The following is a 22,608-nucleotide window of genomic DNA, read 5'->3' as shown; positions in this document are numbered from 1 at the left end:
ATTCTAGCACCGGGAAAACCCAATAGACAGGTAATAAAAAAATTACAGATGGTCCTCAATTTACACAGTCAGACCAATTAATTGAATGGCTGATTTAATCGACTGATATTAGCTCTTTTAAAATCCGCAAAGTTAAGGACGTTGAAACAAGAAAGAAAGAAAAAAAGTGACAATAGAATTTTGGTAAAGTTTGACAACAGTTGAGATAGCTAATGCTACTTTTCTACTAGAAAAGGCTTTGGTGCCCTCTGGTGGCATTAATGTGTTACAAAAGGAGCACAAAAACATGCAAATACTGTAGTTCAATTCTTCAGCAAATAACTGTAGAGATTCAAAAAACAGGTGCATTTATACATTTGTAATTAAACGCAAAGCTAAGCTACGCAAATGCTCTCCATGTGCAAATGGACATTTTCTCAAAGTGAAATATTTTCCCTTGCAGCACCTTTTTGTTGCGCAGGTACGCACGGCGAGCACAGATGTCGCCTCTCTTGGTCTCCAGGTTCTGCAGACGCCTCTTGAGCTGGCGGATGGCTGGAGGCTCCGTGTGTTGAGGTCCTGTGTGGACTATGCTGTGGAGCTCCTCGGGATCCTCACACACGTCATAATACACCACCTCCTCCTGCAGTTCTAAAACACAAATCAGGTTCAGTCACTAGTTTCGATTGCAATGATAGTTCACTGCAGTCAACATGTGATGTGGTGGCTGCAATACGAAAGTTGGCTTGGTCCAGGGGTCTGCAACCTGCGGCTCTGGAGCCACATGACATTAGTCTTTTTTCCTGTGGCTCCCTGTGGATCTCCCAAATTCTTTTTTAGTAGAAGTACTTTTTTTTTTTGATATTGCTTTTTATTTTTAGATACAAATATTTTTCAATGAATTAAATAAAAACAAAATGAATAATTAAATGTTTAGTTAAAAAAATAATAATACTTAAATGTCTAAGCAGAAAATTACCATGAAGTCCACAAAATTTCCAAAAATGTCTGAAAATTTATAGCAAAAAGGGCAGAAAAAAATGCCCCAAAAAAATTGCCACAAAATATATTTTAAAAATGAAGACGAAAAGCAGAAAATAATCATATGTCCATAAAATTGCCAATAAATGTCAGAAATTTGACAGAAAAATGTATGAAAAATTACAAAACAACAAAAACAAAAAAAAAGCTAGAAGAAAATGAATCTCTACGTATTGGATGCTGTTCTCATATTTTTGTGTTCTGGTGCAGCTCTAATTAGCCTGTGGCCCTTCGGCACGAACACACTGCGTTGTTCATCACAATTTTCAAATATTGTGCGGCTCCAGACAGATATTAATTGGCCTAAAATGGCTCATTTGACAGGAAAGGTTGCTGACCCCTTGATTAGTCTAAGTTTTTAAATCTAAGATCTATCCAACAGTAACAGCACCAGAACTTAAGTCTCCTGTGGCACATCTTCCCATTTGCTATGTTACCAGTCAGTGCATACTGCTTGTAACACAAAGCCAAAAAGTTGAAACCACTGGCAACAAAGGTGAGTATACCCCTTCATGAAAATATTCAAATTGTGCCTGCCCAAAATGTCAATATTCTGCTTGGTCACCATTACAGCAAATTAGGCCCAATTTGGACATTTTCACCTGGGGGGGGGGGGGGGGGGGTGTACTCACTTTCGTTACCAACTGTGTGTTAGTGAGAGTGAACAGCAAATGTACGCTGCTACAAAAAAAAAAAAAAAGGATGCGCATTCAAACATGCATTTTTGACATCATCGTTTGACCTCAAAACGTGTGTGTTCCCCCTGTGCGGCGTGACTACCTCTGATCTGACGCCGCAGGGTGTCCGTCTGAGTCACCAGCAGCTGCTCCTCGTTTTTCAGGATCTCAAACTTGGTGTTGTACAGTTCCAGTTGCGTTTCGTAGAACTGCAACTCCAGTCGGTCTACGGAGTCCCGCTGTCGATCTTCCTCGGACGCGGAACCCACATCAGCTATTTGGCTCTGGTCTTTGCCATACAAGTTGACAAACTGGAACAAAACAGTGCCAATGTGTTGGTTCTGATCTTGCGATGAAATGAGCTGAAAGCAACAACATTTGTACGGCAACATGAAGATTTCCAAGGGGCGAACACTTCCACGTAGGTTGAGGTTGAACCTGACTGGAAATCGGACTCCAGCTTGGAGTGTGAATTGATTTGAGGCGCACGCACATAGAGGCATCATGCAGTGAAATCAGCAGGTGCACTCAACAGAATCCCCGCGTTATGGGGCCATGGGTGATTGTGTGTAGGTGTTTCTCACTCATCTCATTACAGGCAACACACACACAACGCGCACACACAACACACAGCAGCCAGCATGATCAAAACTGGTATTTAAAGAGTGTAATATGAATCATGCAAGGTGAGTGTGAAGGTGTTTTTCCTTAATCTTCCACATGGACAGAAGGTGCCCCCCCCCCATCATTAAATAAATAAATAAATACAAAAAATCATCTGCATGCAGTTGAAGCCCCCCAACGAGCGAGATGCTCACCTCTTTTTTGATGCTGGTTTTCTTGCTGTTGAGACACATCTCAGTTGATCTCATGTGCTGCAGGGCTTCCTTGGCCAGCAGGAAGCGCAGTTTCTCCAGTCGGGGAGCCGCAGAGGCCCAGGCGGCGGCTCCGAAGCGACGCTTGTCCTCCTCCATCTGCTTCACCATAGCTGGACATGGACAGTATGCACACACGTCGGTTCGGCACGGCACCTCATTTCTTGACACCGCTACATTAGTTTGTGGTATATGAAATGATTGGCAACTTTTTTTTTAACGGACCTGATCGGTATGAATTTGATAACACTGTAATATTCCCCACTATTTTGGCTAATATTGCGTTATTGGAATCTAAGTTAAGCAGCAAAATCCAGCAGTTTTGATCAGTATCAGAAGGCGGCCATTTTGTCACTGGCTGTCGAGTGAAAATAACATCACAGTTGCTCGGGTCCCAGGTAACAACCAATCACAGCTCAGCTTCAGAAAACAGGTGGGCTGTGATTGGTCGTTGCCTGCGCCCTGAGCAACTTGATGTCATCTTCAGTCGACAGCAAGTGGCAAAATGGCCGCCCACTGAGATGGATACAAATAGCTGGATTTTGCCACATAACTCATATTCCACAAATATAGTATTAACCAGAATGTTATGTTTAGACTAGTGAGGTCACATATAACATATTATTGCCAAGAAAAGCTTAAGGTTGACTTCCGCTTTTTAAATAAGTCAAAATTATATTACATTTCTCCTGTTACGGCCCTGGGCCAAGTCCCAGTGCAATTGTTTGCCTTGCCTCTGCTTTTCACAGCTAATTATACCCGATTCGCCACATCTGGGGGGCTGATTAACTCGGCGCCTATAAGAAGACGGAGCGGCACCTGAGAAGACTGGGGCTCTCCACCTTGCTGCAGCAGTTTTCTTTAGTTCCGTTTTTGTTGACTTGTGTTGGCTTCCATTATTGCCTTTGTTTATTTCTTTTATTTGGCATAATAAATTTGTCCTGTTTTTCGCCATCCACCTGCTCCACGTTTTTTCTACCTAGCTTTTTTTTTTTTTTTTTTTTACATTTTACCTAACAATCTCTGGCACGTAACATCTCCATATATAATGCCAACTATAACAATAATAATAAACGGAAATACAGTGAACCCAAGAATGTCCTAGTCCATCGTTTGCACCGCCCCTTTTATTGCAGCTTTTGAAGCAATCGTATTTGGTATGAATTTAGAGTTAGACTTTCATTAGAGGAGATTATTATATGCTATTGTTCAACATTTTGTTGTTTAAATAATAAATAAATATTTACACTATTGTTTAATTCTCTTTTGTTGCATGCGCATTGATAACATAACATAACATAACATTGATGCTAATTTCTATTAGCGCATCTATAGATTTACATTATAAGTTAGAAATTAAGCTAGCTGACATTCATTATATGACATTATGTGGTTTTGGTTGAACCCCGCAATAAATCTCTTTTTTGTATGTTAGTTTTAGTCAAATTTAACCTGAATTGAGAAATGAACAGCTTGTCCTCTTATTTCAAAAACTGAACGAGTATTTTGGTCCCTCAAAGTGATGTAACAACATTGACAACAGAATGCTATGTTTTAATAGGTTTAAGTGTATTCCAATAGGTTTAAATGTGTAATAAAGCATGTGGGACGGGTACAACTATTAAAAACAAAAAAATATCACTGTTAGTTTCTATGCCACAGTTTGCGGGTGAGTCATTCCCCCATGATAAACAGGAGTTCTATATTTTTACATCATCATTTATTATGTATTGGGTCTATTCATGTTACCAAATATTATTCCTTGCTCTAAAAATGGCAAAAATGCATTTCATTAGTTTGCGCAAGTAAACCTCATGTTGTGGCAGATGAGCTCATACTATTATTACAGTTGTATATAAACTTGGGACTGCACTAATCTATTTCCTGCATGCGCAGGTAAGATGCACACAATTCATGTTATTAATAATAAAGCGATTAAAGACAATGAGTCACCATCCAGGGCCTTGGAAGTCTGCGCAAAGTAGGTAACTGTGATGTCCTGGATAGAAGCGACCGCATCTTCCGCTTTGGCCCTCCACTCCTCCGCCTCCCTCTCCAGAGCTTCAATCCTCTTGGGACCCAAGTCATCAAACTCCAGGGACTTCTGCGGAAAACAGCAGTGGGGGAACGCAAACTCTTTAAAGATTTTTTAAGCCTGTACAGGAATGAGATTTCAAAACAATGTCTAATATATTGATCAGTACATTTGCTTTGTTGAAAAAGTACTCCAACAATCTTGTATTTACTACTATGGACAGATCTAATAAGTGATAGTACTAAATTATGATAACATAAATGTAAAAAATAAAAAAACAAAAATAAAACGGCATAATCTTTGCCGGCACCATGTTACAACATCCATACGGACAGTTCCAGCAGATGTGTAAGTGTAGTCAACACCAGAGCTGGCCACTTCTGTTAATCATCACTTCCCGTCAATAACGAGGGACACCTTTCGGCAAGCGCACAACGATGCGAAGCCTCGGGAAAAAAATATACGGACTGAGCACGTTTTCGTCTGTCAATCGGGGCGAGTACAGATGATCATTCTGTGTATTTTTGTGCGGCTTCATCATGTCATTAAGCATTCACAGAATATACGGGAGAACTCGCTGAAAGGTGGGCATCGTCATCAACGGGAATTGATAATTAACGTTAAGTGCCCGGTGGTCAACATGAATATCTATTACAGGGGTATGCAAAAGACGGCCCGGGGTCATTTGCGCCTTCCCTTAAGTTTTTCAGCGGCCCGCAGCAAATACTAAAGGTGACATTTATTGTACATACTTGTTTGTTTATTTTTTACCATTATGTAACTTTTTTTTTATGTTAATTGACTCATTCACTGCCTTTGACGCCTAATTTTTAATAATCTTTTGTTTTTTTAAATCGTGAGTTAACGAGTGAAGTCACATGATTAGTTACAATTCATTTTAATCACCTGACTTTTCAAAAATATTTTCTTCTTCTTTTTTTTAAGAAAATATTTTTTAAAAGACTATTAAAAGTTAGGGGCATCAGGCGATTAGAATTTGTAATCGTAATTAATCGCATGATTTCACTAGTTAACTCACGATTAATCACACATTTTATATCTGTTCTAAATGTACAATAAAGAAATTCTAGGTTTTCATACTCTAGTTAACAAAAGTGGAAAAAAATGTTAAACTAATAGAAATAGTTCAAATAAATTTTGGACATTTATAGCTGTCAATGGCAGTTGAATGAAGTAAAAAGAAAAACAAAAGATTACAATTTTAATCGTAATTATTCGCATGACTATAATAGTTAACTCACGATTAATCACAAATTTTATATATATCTGTTCTAAATGTACAATAAAAAAATCTAGGTTTTCATACTCTAGTTAACAAAAGTGGAAAAAAATGTTAAACTAATAGAAATAGTTCAAATGAATGTTTTACGTCTATAGGCGTCAATGGCAGTGAATGAGTTAAAAAGAGTGAGAAGGGATGGTGCTACTACTACAAATAAATTGGTTTATCAGGGGCCTCCAAGTCTGGTCCTCGAGAGCGCCTATCCTGCCTGTTTTCCATTCTCCCTCCTCCAACACACCTGAATCAAATAATCAGGATCACATGCCTGGCCTATTAGCCCCCTCTGTTGGTGGAAAGTTGATGCTCTAGTGGAGCAATGAAATAAAAACAACTCCTGTCAGCTTTTCCCCGTCAGTGGTTGCCATAGAGATGTAGTGACAACCCTTATATTGACCATCAAGTGGCATGCGTTTATTTACCAGGATCTCCATTTTGTACAGGCAAGCCAGCTCCCGCATGTCCCGGAAAGGCTGCAGCAGGTACTGGAAGAAGGTGGTGGCCTCTGTGACCAGGTCCTGGTAGGCCTCGTCCTCTTGTGCATAGATAGCGAGCAACGCCACCATCCGGTCCGCGCCATCGTGACTCTGCAGCAACTGAGATGATAGAGGGGACGCAATCGCTCAGTGTTGATTCATAATGTTTCACAAAGCAAAACAATTATTTCAATTCATTACCTTTGACTAATGGTGCAGAATGACACTGTGGTGGATGCAGTGTGTGAATAAAATTGGGGGGCTTGTAAAGCGCTTTGACGTCATCTTAAAATAAAATAATGCATGACTCCCTTTGCAGAGTTCACATATTCCCTGAGCACAAAAGCATTCTTTACTGATTTTCTCAAAGGAGGGTTAACTCAAAATATTGTGAGCAACTACTCCAAGTGTTCTATTGATGACAAAAACAACTCCGTAATGTCTTTTGATATTGACCACTTACTGACACTGCTGCAAAAGCAAAAAACGTTGTATATGTATTTAGGCAAGTGGTGTATAGTGACAATTTGTAGATTAAGTAAACGTTCATCTATCAGATGTACGATTAACCACTTGTTGTCTACTGGAAAACATGCAGCATAATAGAAAAAAAGGTCAGAGTGGTATTGAGTTCAGGAAGTAGTGTATTTGTGCAAAGAGCCCATTGTTGAATAAAGTTATTTGGACAAAAAAATCTGGTTGACGTCAAAACATTGCAAAGAAAATATTAAAGATGTCATTTAAATAACAAAACGTATGGACTGAAATTGTCATAACGTAAATAAACCTAAGAATATAAAAGCAGGATACTTGAAGATTTAAGAAATAAATAAATAAAATAGATTGAAGCGCCGCCGAGCTTGCCAATGACGTCAGTACAGCAACGCTAACGAAATGCGCGATTCAGACGTGTTCACTACGTTTTTTTTTTTCAGCAGTTCACAAATCACAATACATCACAAAAATAGTCTTATAGGACCACATTAGCGATCTAAACTGACAATATTTGTCTCATTTCAGGCAAATAATGTGTGTATTTATCATGTATTCAATTTATTTTATTATTTATTCAATATATATTACTTGTATATTCTTAGGTTTATTTACGTTTTTACAATTTCAGCCCGTACATTTTGTTATTTAAATTATATCTTTAATATTTCATTTCCAATGTTTGTCGTCAATTGGATACTTTCTAACCAATCCTATAGCGTAACGTGTTCGTTAGGCGACCCCGATACAATTTGGCAGGCCGATTACATCTGGTACCGACACCGGTCAAACAACTAATAGATGGATAGTTTCCTAGTGGTGTTTTTTGCCACCCTGAAGCGCGTGTGACGTCATGGTCTAACAGCCAATGAAGACTCTGAAAAGTGCGGTCAATATAGGTTGTGTGTACATTATGCATATGCTACCTGCCGCAGGTGACCCTTCGCCCTTGACATCTCGTCGTGCATGCTCTTCCTCTTGAACTCCTGGAGGTTCTCAAAGTAATCGTCCACATCCCGCTCATCCTGGGAGAAAAGCGTGTCGAGCACTATAGTTCTCCCGCAAACGTCGATGGCGGTGCTGAAGTACTTTTCCAGCTTCCGACACGACACGTCCGAGTCCCTGCGCTCGTCGTCCGAAGCGTACTTCCGACTTGGGAAGAGCAAATCCCAAAAGCTGCCGTCTTCGAACTCTGACAAGTCGGGAAAGCAAGCCGCCAACACATCGTCGACACAAGTTAGGTGCTGATTGATGTGTTTTAAATCGCTCACCGAGAAGAGTCCGGCCCAGCTGCTTTGATGCTCAGCCGTCACGTTAAATTCTTCTTTACGCCTCCGCCGCTGTAAAGTCCTGTTGTGGCAGGTGACCGCGAATTTACACTCGATGACGTTCCACTGGACGATAAAACCCAGCTTAAACACCTCGGCTTCGTCGAATATGTTACTTTTTACCGCGACCCATTCGTCCAGGCTGTCCGGGCGCTCACACTCGACGTTGTTCATCGTTGAAGATGATGTTTGGACACGGGCCTCCTCCTCAAACCTGGGGCTCTGTTTACAACGTCCGCCATTTGCGTGACGCGGGAGGCATTCAAGGACCACAGAAAGAATTGGGATTTTACAAACAAAGCTTATTGCTTCATCAAAGCAACTCGCATACACAAAAATACGTCGATATCATTGCACGCGGAGTTTTCTCGTGCTAAATAATAATTATTATTATTATTATCATCATCCATGGGGCGTGTGACTGTGACCCCAGGGATCATGTTTTTGCCAAATATTTTCATCTTTTGGGGGTGGGGTCGGTGTGATAAGTGAGAAGACCTGTATTAAGGTCACATTTGACAGAAACAAAAATCTGTGGTCCCCAACATGTTTTCTTTCATCCGTTATTAGTTCTATCTATTTATTTCCATCATTCACTTACACTCCGTGGCCTACCAAATGACTGCTGGATGGGAATCTCAATCCATCCATCCATTCATTTTACAAACAGGAAACTGCAGTCAGCCAAAAATAACGTATACCACATCTGTAAAACGAGAACTTGCATAAATATTTTAACACCAAATTTATCGTAAGATTAATACTAGTTACGTTTGGCCTCTACAATTACAAAAGTGCTCAAACTAGTGGCTATAGCTTCTAAATATGTGTGTATTGTGAATTACTATTTAGGAAACTTTCACTTTCTAGTCTAAGAGCTACCATTTAATTAATCCAAAAATAACAGCTGTTGACAAAGCACAAAAGGAAAATGAATGTGAGATCGATTAAAATCGGAAAGTACGATAGTCAGTGAAAGCACCCTCCGGAATTCGTGTTCAACTTTAGTCAGGACTCACGAGTGTGGGGATTTCCACCCTGTGATGTCAGAATGAACAGAATTTTAAACACTTCGCATGTTCACTTTCATTTCTTTATTGTTACAAATGTATATTTTATTCAATAAGCAACATAGAGTGCGTCGGCCCCTATATTCTCAGGATGTTGACATGTTTTTGACATTTGATCAGTGTGTGCGCATGCCTCATCTATTTCTGTCACAGCTTCTGCGTGTGTTGCTGCTCTGCTCAGAGTTGGTTTGTCTTACACGTTGGCCTGCAATGGGTGCATAAAAGCTGATTCATTGCGGTAAATATCCTTCCAGTTTTTCATTAATTTCTGCATTCATTATTGTGGTCATTTTGTCCAGATAGTCTTAGCATTTATGCAATTTAGCAATGTTCTAATGTCCTCCCACAGTCACTCCCCATGGATCTGTATGAGATTAGGGGAACTAGACTGAATGTGATTGCAGAAGAAACTGAACTCCAGGAGTTGAACAGAGACATGGCCAGCCCTCAGAAGTCCCCTGGGGCGAAGGATGGACATGATGTGTTTACCAGTGCTCGTCGTATTGAGGTAGGAAGCTGAACTTGTTTACTACCGCTTCCGTTTAGTAAGCAGGGGAAACTATGTTACCAGTATAATACAGGAATTCTAAGTCCACTGAATTGTCTAGCGATCAGGGACATATAATGGACCTGCTGCATATCAAGGATTTCGAATAAATGCTCACATACGGTAAAGTGTCTTGATTAAAGGGCCCATTTTAAGTGTTCAAACCCTTGCAGAGTGACATGGACAGCACCAGGAATCAGTTGCAAGAGAAGGTGGCTGAGATGGAGAACTTTGCAGGACACCTGGAAGAAATCTTTCTCACTGTCGAGGTAAAATGTCTCCCAAGAGGAAGAAAATATTTCACAATAGTTGTCAATCTCTGCAACTGCGTACACGCAGGAGAATTTTGGCCGACGTGAGCAACACTTGGAACACCACTACACCGACGTCCTTCAGACAATATCGCAGCGTTATGACGAGCGCGCGGCTCGATTAGAAGACGAAAAGAAGAGGAAGCTGGAAGCTCTGTACGCTCAGCTGCTGTCCTGTGGGCACGCGCTGGACGCCTCCAAGGAGCTCATCGAGGAAGCTAAGGAGGTTTATCGTAGCCAGGACAACAGGCTTTTTCTCAAGGTATTTATTCATCATTCCATGTATCTAGCCATCCCGCAGTCCATCCAATTATCTTTTTGTGTGGCTATATTTCCGTTGATCTCGATTTATCATTCATCTTCATGTATTAAATGGTTTCTCTTTTTTAAATGTTATAACAGGCAGTTGTTCCCACCATTAAACGGTAAGAAAGATACCGTCCAGTGCACATAAATGATCACAAGTAGTCCAACTCTTATACAACATGAATTTTTGTAATTTATCAGAATTGAGGAGTTTGCCAAAGAGGAGATGGACTTCACGCTGGCGACAAATCTAGAATTTGAAACGCCGCTCGCTGACCTGTCAGATGTCAAAAGCATGATGGATTCCATCAACATTGTTCCAGGTTCGATTTCCTTTCTGGTCTTGCAGTTTAATTACTTCATCATACCCGACAAAAAAAACCACAGCAATTTTAGGTATACCCGCAGGGTGTAATTAAGTCCAAGACAAGAACTGTACCTGGTTTAATTGTCAATGTTAGTTATTTTATACTTTAGTTGATTCTTAGTGGTGCGGAAATGCACTAAATTCTAGTTCCAAATTTAGCCAAGACAACCACAATAAACGTAATATTAAATTCAATCTATAAATATTTGACCTAAAAGCACAATCCAATTTATAGATGATAAAATAAAACATCAGTCTAAAACAGCAATACTAATACTGAGAGGATATAATTACAAATACAATATGGGTTTTATGTGATTCATAACGTTACAAAGAGTTTTCACCAGGAAGTGTACTCCCTTTTGTTGCAGCTGTGTGTTGAGGGGACAAAATAACTTTCACAAGATGAACACTACTTTACATATAGCATAGTGTCATTTCTCCAGTGTTTTCTAATGACAATATTTTGACAAAGGGGTGAGGGGCACACTCTTGTGAGATACTTTACTGTATATAACTAACTATGCAACAATGGCTGCCAAGTAAAGACCACAGTATGTCCTCAGCTCCATCTGCCCCAGTTATCAACCCACAAATGGCAAACTCGGCCACCCAGACATCTCTACGTGTGTGCTGGAGTCTGTTCTCTGATGACACAGTGGAGTTCTATGAGCTGTACTACAGACCCGTGTTGCAGGATGCGCCTCTGGACAGCACCACTGCCCCACATGGTACGCTGACGTCACACCATCAGCTCTTGATGCGTTTTTTTTTTTAAATAGATTTTAAGTATCAGTTTCTTTCCCTTTTAGTCAGCAAGTCAAAAGTGAAAGAGACACACTGCACTGTGAAAGGGCTTCTACCTGGTGCTCAATATGAGCTCTGGGTGACCGCCACCAACACAACCGGCATCAGCCCGGCCAGTGAGAAGGCCTTATACATGACAGGTAAAGTATAAGTCAGTGGTGGGAAGTAATGAAGCACTAACACTTGATTATTGTATACTCTACATTTGAAATCATATATCTAAATAGGCTCTTTTTTCCATTATTTCTCTGCAGTTCCGTCACCTCCAGTGATCAAGCAGAGGCAGTGTTGCAGCTGTCCTGAGGCTGCTCTCATACGCTGGGAGTCGGGAAACCCTGACCCTGTTGACTCCTATACTGTGGAGCTCACTGAACTGAATGGGCCGGATGGCGCTGAGAAAGGGGTCACTGAGTAAGAGTGCATTACATCACACTGAAATATAGACGATTTATAATAGGGCTTCCCAATTAGTATTTGAACTTGCTCTGAGCCTCTGACCAACTAGGGTGGTAAAATGCTGATGTAATCATGAGCCGGCTCGCTGGTCTCGGGACATTTGACTGAAATCTACTTGGTAAATTTTTTTTTAAAAAAATTCCATAATCGCTAATATAGTTTAGTTACATTGTCCACAACTACAAATTCTTATAGATTGTAATGGCAACACCGAGGCTGGAATCTCGGGGGGCGGGGGGGAATACAAAAAATTTACAGATAAATTTACTGGAAGCAATTGGCCAAGAGAATAATCGGTTGGAAGTAACGCAATTTTCAGGAACAAATGTAATAATTTAGGTTGTGAACTTGTGAACAGTGTTTAGGCCAGCAGAAAAAGGCTTTGTTGGCCTCAGGGTCAACCATTGCAGTATGAGGCTTCAATGCCTTGCAAAAAGGTACGTCAACTGTGCTTAGCAGCAAACGAAGAAGCAGTCCTAATTTTCATTTAACACAAAATTGGTCCACTGAAATCACAAATTAGCAGCAGGCTATGTACCTCCTGTTATCCATCTTCTTTGGGCTTTTTTTTTTTTGGTGTGTGTCCGTGCTTCCATAAACAAGCCAATGTTAGAGCTTGAAGAGGCGGTCCTGAGGTCCCGTGGTTATTGGGCTGCTGAATCAAGATACACTCTGTCCCAGAAAAATCTATTCTTAGCTACAGCCCTTATCCTCAGCAGTTGGGGCCATTTTCTTTTTTTTTTTTTGTCTCGTCATTTCAGAGTTGTTGCATTTTTGTTGAACAGTAACTTCCAGTGAGTCCAGAATCATGTTTTTTTTTTTGATGAATGCAAAAAAGTCCTGCTATGAGTTGGACAAACTGAAAACATCTGACCTAGTATATGTCCAAATTCCCAGATCTATAGTAGCAGTGCCCACATGTCAGTGTCTGATTCAGCTTCAAGCAGGCCATCATTACCTCATCTCTGTGAGAGCGGTCAATATTGGTGGGCCCAGTGACAGAAGTGAGGCCATAGTCATCGCCACCTCTGGTGAGAAGCAACACAAGAGCATTCTCCCAATGTGTTTTCTATTCAGAGTACTGTGCAACTAAACACAATCTAAAAATGTTTTGTTCTTGTGTTGGCAGGCACATTTTTCCATCTCCTCGAGGACACTGCCCATCCATGCCTGTCCATCTCTGAGGATGGTTTCACAATTTTCTATGGAGATGAAGAACTGCCAATCAGCGCTATGGCCTTAGATGACAACAACTTCACGAGGTAATTCAGAAAATGCAATTCTTGTCAAAAATGTGTGGGAATGTTTTAGGGGCTGACACTGAATTGATTCAAATACAGATTATGGGAATTCAAATTGGATCAATTACATGTGTGAATTGGGGGAATGTGAAATGTTACCAAGATTTTCTTATGGAGCTCTTTTTCAGTAAACATTCTTACCATGTGTATCAGGTGTGTAGCAGTCCTTGGGGATCTGACTCCGGTGCGAGCTAGGCATTACTGGGAAGTGGAGGTGGACGACAGGACAGAGTTCAGGATTGGAGTAGCATACGAAGACATGGAGAGAAATTCCTACCTGGGAGGCAACAACACCTCTTGGTGTATGAGACACATCCTCACTACTACTAGGTACCATAGCATCACATCATTGCAAAGTTATTTACTGCATTTACACACCATATTCTGTACAGAATAGCATGGACATCCTTCAAAACCAACTAGAATCATTTAGATAATGTTTGAGCATTTATTTGATATCAAGTTTAAGGTTCAAGTATTAGTACACCGTCCTCAGTAGTAATCAACTACCGACTTGTTTTAATCTTAACTTGATCAACTATGGAGAACCAACAATATAATTAAATAACTCGGTGGCTATAAGCAAACAATCTTTCTTCTTTTTCCAGGCACAAGTATGAGTTTCTGCACAACGGCCAGAGCCCCGACTTGAGGATCACAGTGAACCCAGTCCGAATAGGGTTGGCTTTGGACTATGAGCGAGAGACTCTGTCCTTTTTTAACGTGGATCTGGAACAACACCTGCATACCTTCCAGTGTCAATTTCAGCGTTATGTCCAGCCTTGCTTTGGCTTAGACAGCCCAGGAGCTCTGACCATACATAATGGCACCGAGGCTCCAAAATACACATTCATAGGGTATGCTTAAATACATTTACATAAATGAGTCAGATGAAATAAGTGTAAATTTTAGGCCTTTTTATTATATTATTCCATGGGAACAGACATCCATTTTCTGAGAGAAGAAAAAGCTCTAATGTGGTTATGCCATCTGTTACTGATCTGTAGTCAATTCAGACCAAATTAATGGGGCTGATTTGTGATGAACAAAAAAAATGTTGAATAAAACTGGTTGTTTAACAATTGTATGCACATAAAAAAATTAAATAAAAAAAAAAATCCATCCAAAGCACACCGCCGTTAAAACGGGAAGCAAGGGATGCAACTTTCCTGGTACTCAGGTGTACTGTATACATTTTCTTTATGACCATTGCTTCATCAAATTACTAAATTTGTATTGAACAAAAAAACAAAAACGAGTTCATGAAGTAGTCGGTGGACATCAGCATTCCTCTGCTATTTGAAAATCCACAAGTTATTGACAGCCCAAAAATAATAATTGCCTATAGATGCCACGGGATGGCAGCTTTGGCCTGAGCACCAAAACGGCTAATATGTGGGATTTTCGGCAAATAGCAGAGAATAATTCCCTCCAAAATCTGAGAAAGTTAATTCGCAAGAAGCGAATTGCGATTACATGAGGTAAAACTGTACATTTCTTTACTTTAACATTTCCTGCCTGAACGGGCACTGAAAATATGTCTTCCTTTTGAAACACACATCGTCTCAAGTCAGTCAGTGTGTTATAGTATGGAAGCAGGTTTTTCTTTTTAGGGGGGGATTCAAGTGCATCTCTGAAGGGGTCATGAGTTACTGCTCTTACTGCTACGCGTCCTCTCCTCTTCCTCGTCGGAAGAGTCGCCGCCATAGGGCACCAGCCCTGATGCATCCATCACCACTTTGGGCTTCTTCTCACACACATCTTCAACAAGACCTGTTGCGACACAGTATAAGAGACAAACAGAAGGGAGATGGGGAGGGAGAGAGAGAAATCCCCACCCCCAAAAGAAACCCATCCGAAGAACCCCCAGTTAGAGGTGGTTTACAGTTGGTTTGATCATCCGGTCAGGCAGGTCAAGACGTTCATGGCAGCCCCGTCCGTGGACATGTGGAGAGAGAGAGAGAGAGAACAAGGGAAAGACAAAAAGACATATAGAAGAAGACAATGTTAGTAGCTTTTAGCAGTTGAGAAAATCTCACAGGTCTTCACTCCTCCTTTCCTCCACAGGGGGGTGGAGATGCCATTTCATTCAAAAGACAATTTCTCAACTGACCAATTTATCAAGACATCACACTTCCCTATGGCTGGCAAAAGCACTGCACAACTGACACTTCAAACATTCAAAATACAACGGCAGAGATGACAAGTAAATAATATAATGAATCAATTTAGGAGTTTACTACTGCGACCACTGGAGAAAGCTAAAGCTTTTGCCACCTGGAAGCATGTGCAACGTCAACGTGAAAAGGTCCCGAGTTGTACGCTTCATCTCTCAGAACAGTAGCAAAGAAATGGGTGCGTACCCGGAGACGCGGCACTGTTGGCCGGACTGTCACGATCTTGGGTCAACATGTCACGATCTTGGGTCAACATGTCACTCATTCGCTTCAGAGGGCCAGAGGTGAGAGCGGCGAAGGGAGGCGGCGGCGGAGGCATAAGGATCCTAAAGAGTCAAGCCAAAATATTTATGAAGACCAAAGAGATCAATAGGGAAGAATTACATGGGGAACTTCAAAAGGACAAACCTCTCTACTGTTTTTTCTTGGATGACAGGGGGAGGTAATGTAATCTCTTGAAGAGCAGGAGTCTCCTGAGAGCAGCTGGCAGGCTGAACGAAAGCCCAAAATGTTTGCCACGGTCATTATTTTGTCCTCAGAAGATTACAATTTATACATAGTTTACATCTTTATTTTTTAATGAATAAAAATCTAATCTTGAGTGCTCATTTCCTCAATGCTGATCTACATACACCAAGTGAGGTTTATTAAACTGTTACCCTTCCTATCCAATTCCAAAGTCTCTGCAATATTCACCATATGACTTTCAGAATGAGTGCAGGCATGAATCTTCATCTAACCTGTTCTTCCTCTGAGCTTTCACGGACCTGCTGATTTGAACTTCCTGCGTCCGGCTGAGCGTGCACAGATCCTACAGGGTCCGCTGTAGTGGCGCGACCAACACCCTTTAACACAATATTACCCACACATTTATATGAATCTTACAAGCCATTTGGCAGGTAGAAGTCACTGATACTTAAAAACAAAAGATGAGTTTACTCGTCTTGGCATTTTCTAACCACAAACAATTATAGCTAATGAATGACGTATGTCTACATCAGAATCTGGTGTACCTAATAATTCTTGCCTTAATTTTTGAATAGCTGCATGTTGAAGACCTCCAAAAATGACTTGAATGCACCCTTCAAGTTTTATTCGTCAATCAGGTTTGACAAATTAATAAATACTGTACATAGCAGGCAGAATGATATTTGCTGTACATCATTTGAGTTCTGTAGTTAATAGGTTTCCATTAATATGACCTTATTCAAATATCATGAGCTGTATTGTGTTAATTGATTTGGTGCTTTATATGAACTGTTTGTGATTGGGTTGATGAGAGACAAGTGTCCCGAGTATTTTATTTTATTGAGCAAGTATTCAAAATAAGGTTAACATACAAAAAAGCTCTAGCAACCAACGGTAACAGTCCGGATTACCTCCACAAGATAGGGATTTGGATTCCGTGGACACACCGGATACTGAACCATTGCCTGAGAAGATGGAGGGGTTGTCGACATGTTAGAATGACTTGGGGGACCATTTGCATTACTCCAATAACCACCGGCTCCTGGGTACGCTGAATAGCCTCCAGCATACCCATTGGCTGGGTAGTTATACCAGCAAGACTGGCTAGAGTAATTGCTATTAGGTGGAAATCCATGAGCTGCATATGCTGAAAAAAAGTATAGAGTGTGGCGTTAACGGTGTCAGTCACATACATCATTAACAGGCTGTGACCAACCTACAGTTGGACCACTCACTAAAAAAGACAGGATGAAGTTAACGTCTAATATTGTCATCCCTGTTCAGTCCAAAAAAAAAAAAAGGTGGAAGGAAACTCACATTGAGCTGAGGTGGTGGCCGTGTATGACGACTTTAAGCGAGCGTGCTCAGCTCTCACCTGTAGATGGAGGTGAAAACGAGAGGGAATGAACAATAAACACTGCAAAACAGCGGTTGATTGACAGTTGAAATGCATTGTGGGTAGGTGCAGAGCACTCGGGACCTATGTCTGGAGATCAGGTGGTTCACACTGCCGCTGTTACTCTTGGAGGTGGGTATCAGTGATAACTATATGCTTTGATAGCTTCACCTTCTTAAACCTCCGTGCAATTCATTCAGACAAGTGATCAACTTACAGTTTCTAACAGACTTTCTGCAAGCCGCTTGGCTGCCTCCAGGCCAGCTGCGTTGGGGTGGCTGCAACATAGATGCCATTGTTAGAGCATGACGCCAGAACTAAAAGGGATTAAGTACCAAACAACTTGTTTTGTATGCAATGTGGGGGTCAATAAATTGTTTTGCAAACTTCGCAAGGCCTAAAAAGAAAAGTAATTGCGATCTAAACTATTTCTAAAGTGCCACTAACGCTGCAGCAAACTAAGGCTAGGCCTTGAATCATGATTTCAATTTTAGCTTCTCACAATCTTAAAAGCACTATTATCGAAGGCAAACTATTAATGCACCAAAGAGTGCAGCGGCTCTGCAAGTTCCGACGTTGGAAAAGTGCCATGAATGCACCATGTTGCTTGTGCACAAAGTGTGTGACGTGTTTTTGATTCTGCTCTCCCTTAGTGTTTTTTTTTTAAGTTGAATACTTAATTTAGAAATAAATGAATAATCGTTAATCATTATTTCAATACCAATAAAAAATTATCATGTTTATGAGCCAAGGCATATATTCTAATAATTCTACATTAGAAAACCTCATTGAATGTGCCACTCAATGTCACAAGTATGTATAAAAAAATGAATACAGTAATTTCTGAACTACAAGGCACTCCTGACTATAAGCCGCGCTAGCTAAATTTGGGGAATACTCGAGTTTGTTACACATATAAGCCGCAGGTTTTTTTAACGTTACCGTACCGGGTTCCCGCTACTTTATTCACCATAACGAGAGCGCAAATTGTCTCGCTCTTGTTCCGTCTCTCCTACTGTATTTGGGCTCACTTGGTTTGCTCTGCCTGATGCTCTTGTGCTTCTTTTATAGTGCGCCCCCTTGTGATCTGATGAATAAGCCGCACCTTTGCATTAGCCGCGGGGTAAATTGCAAGTGAAAAAAGTAGCGGCTTATAGTCCAGAAATTACTGTAATAATGTTCTCGTCTCAGTTCATCAAATGTTAAATCTGGGCTCGCTTCATTAAACACAAATATATTATTTTGATGCATGACCAGCAACAAGTGGATGCAAATGTATTGCCATCTGGAGGAAGACCATTTAACTGTTCGCTATAGCTATATGTAGAACTGATCTGTCGTAACTTTGGACAAACTAAGTTAAATTGGCTAACTTCTCACAGCACACTTGCTGATCTAATGCTATGACAGTTTTCAGTAATATCCAATCCTGAAGCATACTTTAAATTCAACAGTTGATAACTGGGAGTTTTTCTCAAACTTTTTTTTATATTCTTGTTTCAACATTAGAAAGCAAAAATGATATATTACCTGATGTAGACGTAAAGCGGTTCAAAAGACTCCCGTTTGGATGCCTGTTCAATGTAGCCAGAACTTTTGCCTCTAAGGAAGACTCGAGCCCCTGTTTCTGTCTGGATGTGACCCAAGTATGTTCCTCCGGGACCTTCAACTTTTTCATTTACGTTGAATGATGGCACAGACTGCTCAAGGCCCACAAAGATCTTTGTGTGAACAAAGTTCTACGAAGAAAGAATTAACATTTTTAAACACAGATTTTGGCTTGGTACGAGAATACATGTAACAAAACATGATGTCAGCAGATGCAGTAACCCATGGCGCCCTTCTTTCAACCAAGGATCTTCTCTCTGCTATTTATTTTGGGAGGTGGGTATCAGTGAAGGCAACATGGTCTTCACTTGCCTCACTTTCTTAAACCTCCATCCTTAAAAATCTACACAGTAATATGGAGTTACAAAGGCTTTGATCAATTCCGCCTACCCCTGGATGAGGAGCTGCTGGCCGATGCCCGTGACTCTGCGTTGAGCTGCTGTTGGGTGTTTGGATGACGGGTCGAGGAGGCTGAGGGTACAGTGTGAGCGGGGGAATTATGGGCATTGGTTGACCTCCTGAGGCTGCAGAGGCTCTCAACATATCCTCAGCGATGATCTCTTTTATTCTCGCAACAGCTTCTATGGTGGCAGAAAAGTTATGGTGAACAATCAGTTGCTTAAAAATTCTGCGATATATATTCTTTCAAATTATGCATGACGGTAAAAGGGTAGATGCCACTTACTATTGACCTGCTCCTGTGTCTTTGCCTGGACATGCAAATACAAAGGTCTTTGTCTAAAAGGAGACAAATTAGACAGGTCATGGACAACAGGGAAGTTCTGCACCCATTTTACATAAAGGAACATAAGCAGGCATTTTGTGCTTGGGTGTGTCTGTGGAGGCAGCTCAATTTTACTTCCCGCATGACAACTATTGCAATAGCAAGAAAAAGACAAAAAAAGAAGAAAACTACATCAAATGTAGCGATAAGCATGAGTTGGTTGCCGTTTATCACGAGAGGTGAGTCTAAGTAAGTAGTTTGAGTAGTGGGGCTTGGTGGGGTGGCACGTGACATTAGCAAGTCACTTCCGTTTTACTGTTCTCCCAGTGTTCAATAAAAGTGCACCTGCTCTTGCAGGGGCAATGCAGGAATTAAGTATAGTGGTGCCATGAAAAAGTATTTACCCCCTTCTATTCTAACTATTCAAAGTATGGGTGGTAAATTATGGAGAAAAAAAATCACAATTAATGAATTCATGAACGATTAATAAAAACTATTATTATTATTATAAACTCAGTCTTTATTGAAATAACAAAAATAAACTATTCAAAAACACCATCTCACATCATGCCTATTGCAATTATTTCTAGAGCACTTTAAAAAAAAAAAACTACTACAGCAAGAGCATAAAAAACTGCCACAGCTGTAATCAAGTGCTTTACACAATAAAGAATGAATATAAAACAGAAAAATATCAATTCCTCAACAATATCTGTAGGGTCATGGGTGAGCCGGAGCCTATCCCAGCTTACTTTGGGGCAAAGGCAGAGTGCTTTGGCCTGTCGCTAGTGGATTGCAGAGGTTATGACAACAGATTCATTGGAGACCATTTTTAATACAAAAGTTGTGTATCTGAATACATACCCTCCTGTTTTTTCCCTTTCGACATCAGACATGTAAAGTCCTCTAGTTGATACAACTGCCCCACTACACAGTCTAATCTGAAAAGTGTGAATCCAGAAATATACGACCGCAAGTTACAATCTCTTTAAAGCATTTTTAATGTGAAAGTTCCACAAATGCTATTCACATACCTCCTCTTGGGTTTTGCCTTTAGTGAGAAGGTCTCTGCAACTCAGAGGCACGTCATTTATGTCAACCTCTGTAACCACCAGCTCTTCTGGAGGAGCCAGCACTGGCACACATAGGGGAGTCTGCATATAGTTTAAAAATAAATCCATACAATTATGGCAGTATGGAACCAAGACTTGCATTGTTTTGTTTTTTTAGATCAACATTAACACCCACCTTTGTAAGCAATGGTGGAGGAGTCATAAGTTTTCCTTTTGCCATCAACATGGCATTTATTTTAGCGGCCATGGCGGCCGCCATTTCGACCCCTCCCTGAGGTTCTGGGTTTTTTGCTCCAACATTTTCTTTTTGCTCTGTGAGAGCAAGTGAACTGCTTGAACCAGATGAGCCGACACTCCCCGAAATGTGATGGGCTAAAGTCCCACTGTCCCCCTTCTTAGGTTGGGCTGGTTGATCCCATCGGCTGGTTAGACACCTGAAACAACAATAAAGAATTAACACACACACACACACACACACACACACAAAAGACCTAAGGTCGTATAACTAAATATACCTCTACAAAGAGCGCACCAGATTCAATGATTAGACGTTTACTAGTTAGTTAGCAACTATGATTTATAGGACCAATTCAAAGTTTGCATGTAAATACCCAGTAATCTGAGTTAGGATAACATCATTTATCTTGTCGATACCTTCCCATCTTTAATAGCAGAGGTAGGTAGAAATCTATTTGGCGCTTTATACTGTTAAGTTATTAACATTGTTTTTTTAGTTTTAAATTATATTTTAGCCGTTTATAATTTAGTTAATTTAGTATGGCTGTATGAATAGACCTGTATTCTTATCTGTGTTACTTTCATGAGAAAGAGCAACGGGTCTGTCTATTTATTCGTAATCTAAAAGGGAGGTTTCCGGGGATTTTGCTGTGTCACCAAGGGAGTCAGGCTTATTATTATTGTATTCTTTTAATCTGATTTATACCTATGGGAACGGATTCTCTTGTATTCAGTTGTAACCAGGTGTGTTGTGGGCTGACCTTTTTATGAACCCTCTTTGTGAATAAATAACGATGTGAGCCAAGAGAGAGACACACATTTTGAACAGAGACATCGCTTGGATGGTCTGTCTTATGTGGACCAGAAGCTTCTGGTAATTAAAACCTTTGCAAAGGAACTCCTTCAACAGAATCTCACCATTCAGTTAATTGAACACGCAAAGAGTACAATACTTAATATTGTCTACTCTAACAATACCCCAAGGCGTTGAGGCTATTCAAAGTATTTCACACTTGTTATTTGTGTTTGGGGGGGGGGGGGGGGGGGGTCAATAACTGCGTGGAGTCTTAAAGCTTCAAGAACTTAATTGTGTACTTTAACACAATTTTGAGTTTGGAAGGTAGACATCAGTTATCGAGATGCCGTCACCTAAAGCCCAAACGTACACGCTTAGACAATTATTCTCAATTTGATGACTGACGCTTAAAAAAATAAAAATAAAATCAGTCACATTTTAGGTAATAGGCCTACCACGTTACGGTTTACGCAACATGTGATTTCCTCCAAAGCTAATAAAAGCTAACAGGCCACAAGCATTGGTTAGCTCGCCCGCGGTTCTAAACCATGCTAGCCAACCAGCAAGTTTATTGACTCGGTTTATATTAATTTCCATAGGGAGGACTTAAGATACTTACGGCGATTGTCCGGCCATTCCCGAAGACATAGCACGAGTACGTGAACCTGCATGAGAGTTAAAAGAGTTTGTAACAACGCTGGACAACGAACGCGGCCATCGAGAAGAGCGCGCTCCGCTGCCGACGACTTGTTCTGACGTAC

The 22,608-nt window shown here is 40.7% G+C and overlaps 3 protein-coding genes and 1 non-coding gene across 6 annotated transcripts in view; 1 reads left to right on the top strand and 3 right to left on the bottom strand.

Moving 5' to 3' along the window:
- whamm (WASP homolog associated with actin, golgi membranes and microtubules) overlaps positions 1-8,457 on the bottom strand; it is a 14,464-nt gene extending 6,007 nt beyond the window's left edge. The window contains exons 1-6 of the mRNA XM_086072431.1: positions 7,802-8,457; positions 6,330-6,503; positions 4,526-4,676; positions 2,516-2,685; positions 1,801-2,008; positions 446-630 (exon numbers count right to left, since the gene is read on the bottom strand). Of these exons, the coding sequence (XP_085928557.1) occupies positions 446-630; positions 1,801-2,008; positions 2,516-2,685; positions 4,526-4,676; positions 6,330-6,503; positions 7,802-8,377 (1,464 nt within the window). The 5' untranslated portion in view covers positions 8,378-8,457. The remainder of the gene's footprint in view (positions 1-445; positions 631-1,800; positions 2,009-2,515; positions 2,686-4,525; positions 4,677-6,329; positions 6,504-7,801) is intronic.
- Positions 7,692-14,539, top strand: fsd2 (fibronectin type III and SPRY domain containing 2). 3 transcript variants are annotated; one of them, XM_086072435.1, is made up of 14 exons: positions 7,692-7,810; positions 9,427-9,511; positions 9,623-9,781; positions 9,994-10,089; positions 10,160-10,393; positions 10,534-10,556; positions 10,639-10,760; positions 11,371-11,535; positions 11,617-11,751; positions 11,866-12,022; positions 12,965-13,098; positions 13,197-13,329; positions 13,522-13,698; positions 13,977-14,539. In XM_086072435.1, exons 3-14 carry the CDS (start codon positions 9,632-9,634, stop codon positions 14,233-14,235), a joined length of 1,785 nt encoding a protein of 594 aa, XP_085928561.1. In that variant the 5' UTR covers positions 7,692-7,810; positions 9,427-9,511; positions 9,623-9,631; the 3' UTR covers positions 14,236-14,539. The 3 variants fall into 3 exon arrangements, with proteins under 3 accessions (XP_085928561.1, XP_085928559.1, XP_085928560.1); XM_086072433.1 differs by having other exon boundaries at positions 7,770-8,116; XM_086072434.1 differs by having other exon boundaries at positions 7,770-8,237.
- LOC147177228 (KH homology domain-containing protein 4-like) lies at positions 14,265-22,608 on the bottom strand. The gene is made up of 14 exons (XM_086072436.1): positions 22,467-22,608; positions 20,990-21,248; positions 20,776-20,895; positions 20,606-20,682; positions 19,703-19,755; positions 19,408-19,598; positions 18,940-19,148; positions 17,627-17,687; positions 17,331-17,388; positions 16,925-17,160; positions 16,286-16,390; positions 15,954-16,036; positions 15,732-15,871; positions 14,265-15,141 (listed from the first exon to the last, which is right to left on the bottom strand). Exons 1-14 carry the CDS (start codon positions 22,493-22,495, stop codon positions 15,011-15,013), a joined length of 1,752 nt encoding a protein of 583 aa, XP_085928562.1. The 5' UTR covers positions 22,496-22,608; the 3' UTR covers positions 14,265-15,010.
- Positions 19,217-19,349, bottom strand: LOC147177229 (small nucleolar RNA SNORA47). Its single transcript, XR_015094489.1, has one exon. It is a non-coding gene; the product is annotated as a small nucleolar RNA SNORA47 (small nucleolar RNA).

The sequence above is a fragment of the Leptonotus elevatus genome, chromosome 3, assembly GCF_054856555.1.
Source record: "Leptonotus elevatus isolate MCC_2025b chromosome 3, RoL_Lele_1.0, whole genome shotgun sequence".
Taxonomy (NCBI): Eukaryota; Metazoa; Chordata; class Actinopteri; order Syngnathiformes; family Syngnathidae; genus Leptonotus; species Leptonotus elevatus.
The sequence above is the reverse complement of the archived record's forward strand: the minus strand, read 5'-3'. Positions and strand labels throughout refer to the sequence as shown.

Excerpts from the sequence above, each read along its gene's own strand:
- fsd2 (XM_086072435.1), top strand. The coding sequence starts at position 9,632 with ATGGATCTGTATGAGATTAGGGGAACTAGACTGAATGTGATTGCAGAA. Across the intron at positions 10,761-11,370 it reads TTCCATCAACATTGTTCCAG|CTCCATCTGCCCCAGTTATC; the intron begins GTTCGATTTCCT and ends GTATGTCCTCAG. Across the intron at positions 11,752-11,865 it reads GAAGGCCTTATACATGACAG|TTCCGTCACCTCCAGTGATC; the intron begins GTAAAGTATAAG and ends ATTTCTCTGCAG.
- LOC147177228 (XM_086072436.1), bottom strand. The coding sequence starts at position 22,495 with ATGTCTTCGGGAATGGCCGGACAATCGCC. Across the intron at positions 19,149-19,407 it reads CAGCAGCTCCTCATCCAGGG|AACTTTGTTCACACAAAGAT; the intron begins GTAGGCGGAATT and ends CTTTCTTCGTAG. Across the intron at positions 17,688-18,939 it reads CCGCTTTACGTCTACATCAG|CCACCCCAACGCAGCTGGCC; the intron begins GTAATATATCAT and ends TCTATGTTGCAG.